Source organism: Ceratosolen solmsi, unplaced genomic scaffold (genome assembly GCF_000503995.2).
Source record: "Ceratosolen solmsi marchali unplaced genomic scaffold, CerSol_1.0 scaffold7, whole genome shotgun sequence".
In the NCBI taxonomy this organism is placed as follows: Eukaryota; Metazoa; Arthropoda; class Insecta; order Hymenoptera; family Agaonidae; genus Ceratosolen; species Ceratosolen solmsi.
Window position 1 is genome coordinate 6,241,731 of NW_011948413.1, and position 13,060 is coordinate 6,254,790.

A 13,060-nucleotide genomic window follows, 5' to 3' on the forward strand; every position below is an offset into this window, starting at 1 on the left:
CTCCGCCCGCTCCATCAGCTACTCCCGCTCCTCCTGTTCCCTTCGGTCGACGGCTCCCGCGGGAAGCGACTGCTCCTCGTACTCCGGAGGCGCGAAAAACGCCGGCCGAATTCGTATACTGGACTCGCTTGCTCGTTCGTTGGTTCGTTGGCTCATTCGTTTGTTCGCGCGCGCGCGCCTACCGCTAAAAATGATGCACCTATGCTGACACCGTGAGGCGCGATTGTATCGCGGGTTGGCCGCTAGTGTAATTGTCGTCGTGGAGGAGGCTAGTGGAAAAAGTGCAGTTCGCGCGGGCGCAGCGTGTGCACCGAGCACCGGCTAAGGCAGAGGAGGCCGACGGGGGATATGCCGCTGGAGCCGTGTTAGCGAGAAGGCCGGCGGAGGATCGAGAGGAGTCTTCGATAAGGCGATAGGAGCGGGACTGCATGGGCACGACGAAGGCCCAGCATCCTCTCGTCCGTGAGGAGCCCGAGGGCCAGGAGGAGCTCGACGCGAGCGGTGTCGAGCCACCCGAGATGCGGCGCTGCAGGATTTGTGCGGGCTCGGTCCAGGCCAAGGCCGCTCGGATATTTGCCGATGAGGGAAGACGCCGAAACCTCCAAAGGAACATCCGCAAGTACTTGTACATCTCGGTGCGTCATCGCAAGCGCCTATCCCCGACACCGTCCCTCCTCTTTGACACTTGGGCTTCCGCTTACATTGGGACGCTACCGATTTTCCTTGCCGGAACGTTCGATGCTCTCGGCCGTATACCAACGTGCGAAAACCAGTTTCCCCGTTTGCCACGGAGTTCCGAGTCATTTCCACCTTATCACGTGTTTCTCCAAAGCGGACGACGACGACCGATTTTTCGCGCATCGATTTTCCCTTTAGCATGTCGTCCAATCCAAAATATCCCCGAATAACCAACACTCCATACATACTCGCGTTTAATAATCATACATTTGCTAATTCAAAAAATCACTTTACTAATGCAGTGCGTGCGCTCGTTAGACTGGCCCAAGGCTGTTTTATCTACACTTGCATCGTCAATCTGGCAAACACAACGTCCGATTAATCACGCTCGTCGTATATACCCGATAGACAATGAATTTGAGCTCGCAGATTATCGAGATTCGGCCCGTCGTATGTAATTGGTCCCCTGGACCAATTCGTCCATCAACGGCATCCCGATAATCGGACTACGTGCCTCCTTAAATCCAAGATGCTGGAGAGACACAATTTCACCGTTCCATTTTCCAAAGCCAAGCCCGGCTGCTGGGTTAACACGCGTGCCGGTTATGATGGAGGATTGCGGGGGGGGGGGCAGGACGGGGGAGGGCAACTTGTTATAGGGGTGAGAGCGAAGTGGGAGAAGGATATCGGCGCGGACCCACTTCTGGCGGACCGCGTGGCGATTCTCAGGGGGGAGGGACCTTGGCCTTGGCGATCGGTGCCAGATATGGCGATCGCGCCGTGAATGGAAAAAGAGGTGCTCGGCCGAGAGTCGTCGTGGTCACGGGTGCGGATCGCTGGATTCGGGTATCGCGGCCCGGACCTCCTTTGTAAGAGTGTAAAAAATTAGCATTTTATTGATTACCAGCACGGCGGTGGTGACGGCGGCGGTGGCGGCAGCGGCGGCGGGCCAGGGTGAGGTAGAGAAGGAGGTGGAGGTGGTGGCGGTGATTTTGACGGCGGAGGGGAAAGTAGCGGAAGCGGGGTGGGGCGGGCCGGCGGCGCCGGTGGCGGTGGCGGTGGCGGTGGCGGTGGCGGTGTCGGAGGGCGTGAGGAGAGTAACGCAGGGTTCCGTGGCCCGACATTAGCGCGCGTTGCATCTGTCTGTGACTGCTTTGTCGATCTGCCAAAGTTTCTCTGTCGCTCTGTTTGCGCGCGCGCATGTATTTTGGAGGGGTATGGCGAGGTGTACGAAGGGGTAATCGGAGTGGATGCGCGCGACGCTGGGAAAACGAGTAATTCATGGTTCGCGAATTTTCCTAGATTAATACGCGGATGGACCTACGTTGTAATGATGGATTAACTCGCGATTAGCTACCATTGGCGGAGATGTATGAAAAATGACATTTCCAGAATGTTCGGATCCTTTGTCGATTATAATATTTTCTCTAATGGCTCTTACGCTTTTTATGTGCATTTTTAATATTTTCATTCAATTGCGGGCATTATGGATCAACGACCGATACTCATTGACATTACCCATGACAGATGTACATAATGGACGTTGATATAGTTTCTTGATTTTGTCAATACTAAATTCGTGAGACTAGCCATTTTGCTCGTAGGAATTGCTATAAAAGATTTTTTTTGTATTCAAATGAAAGAATTATCGAGAAATTTAAATAGCTGGTTTGATCTGTAGTGACTAGTCCCTTTTAATTAACTTTGCTGCCTATACTTCCATACCTTTTATAATGAAGTTTTAATATAAAAGTAATAAGAGTTATTTTGAAAAATCAATAATACTTAAATATTTTTTTATGTGAATTGTTTTCGATTCCTTCACTCGTTCCCATTACTTTTCTCTCATTTGAAATTGCAAGTTTATTAGATATAAGAACATCGGTGAATTGCTAGTCTCAATTAATTAAATGCAATTTTCAATTAATGCGATTCAAGAGTCAGAGTTGCACCTTATAGAAGAATTAATTTTTGCTTTGTAATATTATCAATATTTGATAGAGACTCGTTTATAATAATATTTAATTAATGCTGATAATGTAAATTCTTTCTCGTTCTCTCATCCTCTCATTGCAAAGGCAAAGTAAACCGACGGAAATTCAATCTACTACCAAATACCTGATCCATTAAATTTTGCTACAACAATTTGCGCTGCTTTATGAAAAATGAAAATACACATGCTTACATTAATAAAAAGTGCACGAGCATAAACTAAATCTTCCAGCGTTAATTTTCTAGTATTATCATTTTTTTGGGCCTCATGCTCATCGACTTCCATACTTTACATTTTAATTTACAAAAGCATCGATTACCAACGGTTGTAAACGTTCATTATACGCTTAAATTAAAAATTGCCCTATGCGCCGAGGATTATTACATTACATGCAATCACATCTACATCATATTTCGAATTCACTTGAGCTACTCACACAATATCGCTTTAACGGCTTACTCTAACAGTGCTTTTTTCATAAAGCATTTCTATTTTGAAATAGGTCTCCTCCGAGGACAGATTACCGAAAATGGTTTGTGCGCCTTGCATCGGCAAGTTGGACGGCATCCACGCATTCGCTACTATGGCATTAAAAACTCAGGAGAGACTGAAACAAGAACTACTCAGGACAACTTCGGGATTAGTCGTTACTGTCGACTGCCTGGACAATTCCGATAGTTCCCTAAATAAACTTGGAGATCGTGGCCTTCTGCACTCGATATTAACAAAAGTACGCATTTTATAATCAAGTAGGATTAATCGCTGCTAACTCAATGGTCGGGCTAAGTGCTTCAGTAGTCAAAAATTTTCAATCTCGGCTCATTCCTTGACTATAGATTTATAAAGTCATAATACTGCACACGAGGAGATCTTTAATATTCATTAGATATAAATACATTTTTAATGACTCCGTGGCTATAGACAATGTTTATTATTGAAACCTATGATAATGACGTGCCTATAGTTGTTTAGGAAGAATTTTATCCAAAAGCATTGTCCGCGATACTTATGTAATATTACTATTATCATTACTATTATTAACATTAAATAATATAAACTACAAGGATATTAAAATAATTAGGAAAATTATGCAACCGATCGTACATATATACATATAAATAACTTTAACAATTTCCGATGAGTTCACTCGTATACTGAGTGAATAAGCATTTATGAATAATTGCGTTGAGAAATCCATTGAGTAATACAAAATTAGATGATTTTAATTTTTATTCCGTCGATCTCCATAAAATAACAGTCTCATCCGTTTAAACAACAACGTACTTATCAAACTACGTTTCAAGCAATATATCCTCCCCCCCCCCCCCTTCCCCCCCCATTACCACAAAGTATAGAGATGAAACAACGACTGTTTATTTTAAAATAATAAAAATATATTAAAATATCAAAATTCTTTAAAAACGTATAAATTAAGCAAAAAATTGACAAGTACAATATCTATTAATTTTAATTTTATTTATCTTCTCTTAAATTCATACACAAGTTACGTTTGCCTAATTATGATTTATACGCGTTATTTGCTCTTATGTATGTTTTATGCAAACTCCAATACTCTGAATACAATCATTTATATAATTGTATAATTACTCTAAATAATGAATTTCAATTAAGATTAAAATAATAAATAAATAAATAAAATAAAAATAGAAGAATCTACGAGTTTCATTGAAAATCAAAACTCGCCGCGCTATAAAATTTAAATAATAATGTTTTTATTTTGTCGTTAGGATTTAGATAAATGAAAAATAAACTCAATGTCCAAGTTCGAAGAACATTGTTTCGAGATATTAAATTTTTGTTCAACGAGTTTTACTCTCATGAAAGTTATACTGGATTAACTATAATATTACAAACAAAATATAATTCCATTAGATTAATATTAACATTATTGTTTATTATTAATACAGTGTCTGGAGTATGGAGTATCTTTTATTAATGCAGAAACAATATATAGCGAATTGTTTAAAGTACCAAAGGGAAATCAATTAAAAGCCAGAAACATATAATTAATAATCATATTTTCGTTTTATAATGAAAAATATTTCGTCCCGAAAACTGTAATTATTAAGTAACAAATTAATTAATATTACACACAAAATATATTTATCATATTGTAACCAAATAATCGATTTTTCTAATATTATATTAAAATATTATTTTTACAACTCTTAACATTGATAATTAAATTCAAAACAAAAAGAACAATGGAAAAATTACAAAATGAATGATTTATCATTATCGGAATATCAACGATTTATTATTCACAGAATATTGATGTGAAGCTGTATATGAAATTTTTAAATTATAATTTTTTTTCAAAGGTGTAAAGAAAATTATCAATACGTAAGATTCGAAAAACGCTAATCAAAATGTGTCACAATTTTAAATACTACATTTTCAACTACTCTTTATTTATATTTATAAGGTGATTTATTCTATAAGATAAAATGTCATAGAAGTCGATGGAATTGGCGCCGTGATCGGCTGGAGCTGGATCAATGAACAAGATTAGTCGTTTGAACTTATCGATTATTATTTATTACAAGGCGAAATTATGTGTCGCGTCGCTAGAATTGTGACAGAAGCGCGATTTTTTTTTTTATTTCGAGCCTCGCTTCGTGCGTTCATATGTATGCGCGTGTGCGTGCATGTGTGTGTGTGTGTGTGTGTGTGTGTGTGTGTGTGTGTGTGCGCGCGCGCGCGCGCGCGTGGACACGGAGAGCTCATTCGTGAATAGATTAGCATACGATATCAAGGATTTTCAGCTGCTGTAAGATATGAGGGATACCGTGGATTTATCAAACCCCCGTGTAGCTTTCGATTCAGTAATTTAAGGATTGGATTTGTCTTACTGTGAGTCGCTTTTTACAATGAAAAGTACTGTTTTAATTTTTAGCTGAATATTAAAATTTCGAAGATTATTATGTTTGAGAATATAAATAAACCGATGTGATATTCCGTAGATCGATTATTTATTTTTCAATTTAGGCGAGAAACAGAATAAAAAGCTTTATAGACAATCCAATTTGTTTTAACAGTTTCTACCATCAGTATAATATTAAAATATAATTTATTCGAATAAAACATTGTTTGGAAAACACATTATGATAAAAAAAAAAACCTATATGTTTCAGAACTTAAATATATTATCTGAGTTAAACCAATTGTATATATATATATATAAAATTTACATATTTTTATATTGGCCTTTATGTTCAATAGTTGTCGAAATTCTTTTATAAACTTAATTATATTAGTATACAAAATAATGAAATTGTTGCATAAACATGAATGAAACCTTTAAAAATATAACAATTAATTTAAGAAAAAGCAAAAATAATTTATTTTTATATGATTTAATGATATAATTGCAATAGAAATAACTATCATACATAACGAAATAATAGATAAAATATTGTCAATTTTTTTTTAGGTCGCACTTTTCTAGTGGCATATTTTATTTTTGTAATAATTACGTTTTAATTAATTTATCATACGAATGGAATTTTATTGTTATGTCGCTAAATTTCCGAGCTTTAATTTTCAAACTAACGCAATAGAGAAGAAAATATGTTTTTATTTATTTAAAAAAAATAACAATATATATGCTTAATAGAAGAAAAATCTAATCTAAATGTTACTAGGGATCTGTTGAATTATCAGATGATACGGAACGGGTACAAGGACGCCAAAGAACACCAAGTACCGAGGAAATGGAAGTGAAAGTTGACCCAATGCTTTTTCTCCAATGTGCTTTAGAACAACCATCTTCGATAGATTATTCAGATTTTTCGGAAGACTCCGATAGAGACGCAAATTCCTACTGCGCTCATCCTTCTCAGCCACTATCATTGATTAACAAGTAAGTTATATTTTTATTTTTATTTTTATTTTAATCGAATCATTAAATTTCCTTAAATCATTGAATTAGATGGCTGTAAATTTCGAGAAATCAATGACAGACTGTTTATTTTAATTCTATAAACATATTTTTCCTCGTCAATGCATGTATATTTAACGATTGACATATAAAATAAATAATGGAAACAAATAAGCTTTAATCGCTAAAAGGGAAAAAATATATTGAAAAATAATGGATATATTTTCGTATATTGCATAATGATATATCGATTTTTATATGTATCATTCAATTTTATTCGTACAATAAAGCTTTTTATATTTTCGTTGGAATTTATTTTTTCTTGTCAATGTAACCGATTCCTTGCCGTTCATATCAATTTTTAACAGCATGAAAAGTCTATTTTTATATGACATTTATAAATAAAAGCCAATGAAAATTAATAATTTGATTTTTCTCGATAAAACTTTTACATTTAAAATTAAGAATGATAAAATTACGTTTCTCTTTGTTATGTTGTTCGTTAATAGATTCTGAAAGTTTTTCAACGTTTATACTTTCAATAATAGAATTGTTAGTGATCTAATATTGTAATCTAATGATTTAATTGAAAGTAATAATAGCTTTAGATTGTAATTTGGTAAATGAATACACTGATAAATAATGACAAAACAAAGCTGTTTTAATAATAGAACAATTTATCAAATTATAAATGAAAGACAATGATAAATTAAATAATTATGAGTTAAAAATATTTTATATTTTATATTAAGTAAATCAATAATTATAGTGCCTATATTAGACATAAAAATAGGTTTTAAATATACTGTTGGCTAATAATCTCAGATAAAACATTACTATTGCACAAGAAGACCTAACGAAATTGTAGTGCAAAATCTCTTTTTAAATACCTTTTGTAATTACCCAGTAACTACCAATGTCCATTGCCACCTCGATTAGAGGATGAAGATGAAGTATCACTGAATCCATCGATACACTAGTTAAACATTTCTGTATTACGCATTGTTATTTCAGAGTTCATGAAAAATGTGAGAAAGAGTATGAAGTTGAGAGCGAAATGGAAAAGAGATGCGATAACAATGAGAACGATGACTTGGATATCATTGAGGACGGTAAAGACGCCGAGAGCGAGGAGGAGGAGGACGATTTGGAAAACGTCGAGGACCTCACTAACTCCAAAGTCAAACAGCATGATTGCAAAATATGCGCAAAGTCATTTAGCTCTCAGATAGTATTACAGGATCATCTATGGTCGCATTTACCAACGACAACGAGCGACATTCGAGATTACGTAGATGACGCCACGTCGATATTGCGCAATGAGAAAGAGTGCGAGGGCGATGGTGCCCTTATGTCGCAGAACAACAGCTGCTCCGAGAACAGCCTTCTCAGTGGAAATTTCATCTGCCCAATTTGCAGCAAGAGAATTTCAACGAAAGGCAATCTGAAGGTGCACCTGGAAACGCACAGACCTAAAGGGAAATACGGTTGTGATATTTGCGGAAGAATGTAAGTTGCATTCTTGAATTTTTCCATTTTATTCTTCATATTTATAATTATAGTTGACTCTTTGAAAGGCCGAGTAATAACGTTAATACCTATTTTTTTTTTTTTTTTTTTTTTTTTTTTTTTTTTCAATACACGGGACATCATTGGCTTAAGTTCTTTTATTTAAGCATCTGTCATGAGTTCTCAAAGTTGTGAAGGTAAATGATGAAAATCAAATGCGATATAAATTTGTCACAACTGATAGACTTGATTTTCATTGATCACGATAATCGTTCGTTAAGCATTTACTATCATGATTTAATATTACTTCAATTAATTAAAGTGCATTAATCGTCCTTTTACATAAGCAGTCCCATTGCAGGGAATTCGACAGAATCTGAAATCAATAAACGCGATAGTCGTGTATAAACATAAGACTTTGTTATAAGATTATCGAAAATGCACATGGCGCAGAGTCGCGAACCAATGTATTTGCAGAGACAATTTCAGAAATTCTAACGAAATTAAGAAAGCGGCGGATAGAGAGGGAGAGAGAGAGAGAGGAAGGGTAAAGGAGAAATAGAGAGAGAGAGAGAGAGAGAGAGAGAGAGAGACAGAGAGTAAGAGTGAGAAAGATTGAGAGGGGTGGAGGGAAATGCGCGTGTATCCAAGGGCAGAAGCACAGAAAGAAAGCGAAAACAAATTACTGTGCGACAAACAAAAATGAAAAATTAAAATATCCCGCGAATGGCCTTGATTGTTTGATAACGAAAAGTTTGCTCTGCTTGAATCGTCGGACCCTCAGCTTCAAAACGCACTCGAACCTCTTTCGTCACAAGGAGTACCACAGTGGAATCCAGTTCCCTTGTGGGGTATGCGGACGCGTCTATCCGACGAACTCGACTCTCCGGGCCCACAGCATCACCCACTCGGATTTGCGGCCGCACGCCTGTCCGCTCTGCGACAAGACCTTCAAGCGCAACCAGGACCTCAAGTTCCATATAAACCAGCACACCGGGGCCAGGCCCTACCAGTGCCCCTACTGCCCCAAGGCCTTCGCCAGCTCCGGCAACTGCTTCTCGCACCGGAAGAGGATGCACCCGAAGGAGGTACACCGTGACAGACAGCGCGCCGCCGACCTCATGAGATGAGTCTCGCTACACGATTCAGGTGATCTATCGATCCGAGCCATTAAATAAATCGCAAGGCGCCAATTTCATTCGGTCCTTTCATTTTTGTGATTAGCATTCGTCCATTTTAACGGTGATCGAGGATTTATATTCGAAACGGCCACTACTTTTTACGTACGAAAACATTATTCGTAATTACGAATAATCAAAAGGAAAATTCCAAAAGAAGATTGTTAATTAGATATTTGTTTAAACATTTTATATAGAAACGGCGCACCTCGTCGCCTGTTCCTATTAGACAAATTGAAGTTCAATTTTTAACTAGTCGTCGGATAGGACATGAATTTTTTTTAATTTTGTATTTCTGATAAGAAGAACGATCTACCCGACAAAGCAGTCGAGAAAATTATTACACAAACGAGAAAATTAGCCAAGAATGCTCACTTTGTACATTGTAAGTACATTCAATAATCATATGCTCTCCTTATAGTCGTACAAATTTAATTAATTAATTGGCTTATCGAGCAATGGTTTTCTTAATCTTGTAAACTAACTATTCTTGTCTATGACAAATGTATTTAAAGATTGAAGCGAGTGTGATAAATTGCTCGATTAATCTTGTCAAGAAAAAAATTTAATTATCCTTTGAACGTGTCAGCGATCTTTGACAATGCAAAAAACCAAACAATTATTTCAGCTATCTAATGCAGCCTATTAAAAAATGTTGATATCTTACATATAATTCGTTTTATAAAGTTTTATAAATTAATGATTCATTTAGAAATGTACTTAATTTTAAGAAAAAGAAAGTTATTAGATTAAAGTCCATGATGCAGCTGCTATTGTGATTGAATGGGTTTCACTCAGTGGCGATCAATTTAAAGTATTAAGAAAGCGAAGGAAACGTAAGGAACAAATAGATCTGATAAATAAATCACAAGTATGAAATTTTACGGTCCTTATCCTTATTATTATAGAAGCTGACTTTCTTAATTACATTCTAATGATAATATACAAGTGTGGTAGATTCATCAAACCTTAGAGCCTAAATTTCATGTTTATTTATCTTAAGTAGCCGATTTGACATTATACTTTCGCCTTTATATAGATTTTACGATAAATTCTTTCTAAGTATGATATTAAAAAAATAGCTCATACTTCTCATCTGTATGTTGTATCTTTCAAAATAAAATTCATGCTGAAAATGCTTGAAAATATTCGATGCCATATTAGTAGACTTTTGTCGTAGCAAAAGTATGTCTACAATTAACATTAACAATGCAACAAGAAAATCATCAAAATTAAGTCAAATAATCAACGTCTTTCGTCTTAATTAACATATTTTACCTTACTCACTGACTTTATATAATAAATTATTTCTCGTTACTTCACGGAGAATAGTTGCACGAACTAATATGCCTGATACTCTGTTCTCACGTGGCCGTTCTCCGTTTCCATTCCACACTGGCTTTCGTTAGGTGTATTTCATGACTGATTTGCTGAAAAAAAAAAGTTTTATTGTCACGCCTCTCTTCCGCGTCTTTGGCTTTCATAGAGACATCGTTTATTTTCATCATTTGCCGTTAATTTCATTACTCTACGACAATCAAAAGTCATATATATTTAGAATTCATTACATTTCTACATTCGCTGTGTCTATATGACATATGCATCACTCGGTCCATTATATACTCTCCTTAAAGATCATTTGACTTTTTATGTTACAGTTATAATTAATATTATTTGCCGATTTTCCATAATTGGTTATCATATAATGAAGCTAAAAGTATAATTTAAATATGTATGAATTTACAAATATAAAATAACTTACTTGCAAATTGCATAAACATTTGGAAATTGCAATTGATATTTTGAATCGGGGCATTTATTATACAGCCAATTATGCTTATATGTATTATATTTTTAACTTATAATTTTTATAATTGATATTTTTTTTCTAATAATTTCCAATTTATTTAAATAACTTAACATAAAACACACATCACATGTATGTTTTAGACTTTTCATATTAGGACTATAATTTCATATTTAATTCAATTTTTATATTGGTATTCTGAAATATTATTTGTTCGTTCAATTAGATATTGATTCAAAGAAGAGTAAATAATTACTAACTCATGTAAAAACATATCTCTGTATTTAATTACCTATTCCATAATATTTCATTTGAACCAAGTTTCTTTCGGCCGTAAGATTGAACGAAATGCAATTTATTATAAAACATAATATGATATTTTATATCATAGAAATTACCTTCATATGTTACAATGTTTAAATTATTTTGAATCAGGGTTGGAAATTGCTGTAAAATTTTAAATGAGAGAGCATCGTAATATTGTTAAATACACCAATTCCTAATAATTATATCAAATGTATAATAAGAAGTCTATTCTATATCTAAAAATAAAAATATCACGTGTACTCGATGAAGGTAGGCTAAAAATTATTACGTATACACAAGAATACAAAGTTTGAGGACACGTGAATGAACGAAACTGGTGCGCACTTCAATTATTAATGAATAAATATGAACTATTTTCGGAAGCATTACAATTTAATACTTAAAATTACTTTAAAATCAAGGTAAATATAGTTTTTAAGTCATAGCATTTATTCTCATCGAATTAAAATATCCTGCATCATAAGGGAAAGCAGCGGTTATAAATAATTAGTCGAGTAATCACTTACAGAACAAGTTTTTCCAAATTTGACGTCTTAATTAAGAGATTTAAGTAACTTTTGAAGCTTTATTCTGAAATTGTAATGGAAAATTGTACGCTTCTTGTTTACATCACGAGAGAATTAACAAAAGAATATTATGAAGTCTCGCTTTTTATGTTCAAGTGCTATACATGGATGAACCTGCTAAAATAGAAAACATTCATGTTTCTACGTGAATTTCTAAATAAATCAGTTAATTGTGAATTACGCACATCCTATAGACATGTCCAGGCACTCATGCTAGCACACAGACAGAAAAAAATATTTATTTGTTCATTTAATTAATTTTTATAAATGAATCAATTTCATTATTCTGATTAATTCGAAAAAAAATAAAGTAATTGTTTCAATCAATATACATATAGGGATATATTTTATTTATATTTCTTAAATAAGCTAGTATTAAGTAAAAGTTGAATTTTTATCATTATACATTTACAAAATATATATTTACAAAATTTAACATCTCGAAGTAATAGAGGCTTACAAATAATTGTATTTCATTTGCGAAAATAAAGAAAGACTTGAGTGATCGATTTGCAACTCGTCAGAAGCGGAAATATGTAAAAGACATAAATGAAGAAATATATAGATATACTGTGATTATAAGTAGGAGGCGCTCGATCATCGGCAAAAATCAGTAATAATTATACATTAAAAAATAATGAAAAATAATAAAGTAAATTAATCGATTTTCAAAAGAAGTTTTTATATAAGCCAAATAGAGAGATTTCATTTGACGGATATTCTAAATTAAAAGAGTCGATCATTTATTTGGATTATGAAAACGATCGTTGAATATTATAAATAATACTATACACGTGTAAAAGAATATTTGAGATACAATGCTAGTAGCCGAATGTACATGTACAAATAGTTGTGTGAAAGTAATTATATACATAAAGGAATAATTGATTGATTGATTGATTGATTAAAGTAAATAATATTATCAAATGAACAAATAATGTTGAAATATAATCGGTAGTTAGAAATTCTACCATGATATTATTGACAAGAAATAAAGTGAAAAGATAATTGAAATAAACAATAAATAAAAAATATTATTAATATATATATATATATATATATATATATATATATATATATATATATATATATATATATATA

The 13,060-nt window shown here is 34.2% G+C and overlaps 1 protein-coding gene across 1 annotated transcript in view; it reads left to right on the forward strand.

Moving 5' to 3' along the window:
* The first annotated feature begins 261 nt into the window (after nt 1–261).
* Nucleotides 262–13,060, forward strand: part of LOC105367408 (zinc finger protein 771) — a 16,468-nt gene continuing 3,669 nt past the window's right edge. Inside the window, exons 1-5 of the mRNA XM_011506105.1 lie at nt 262–635; nt 3,174–3,401; nt 6,337–6,554; nt 7,626–8,081; nt 8,866–9,230. Coding sequence (XP_011504407.1) covers nt 429–635; nt 3,174–3,401; nt 6,337–6,554; nt 7,626–8,081; nt 8,866–9,211 — 1,455 coding nt within the window. The 5' untranslated portion in view covers nt 262–428 and the 3' untranslated portion in view covers nt 9,212–9,230. The remainder of the gene's footprint in view (nt 636–3,173; nt 3,402–6,336; nt 6,555–7,625; nt 8,082–8,865; nt 9,231–13,060) is intronic.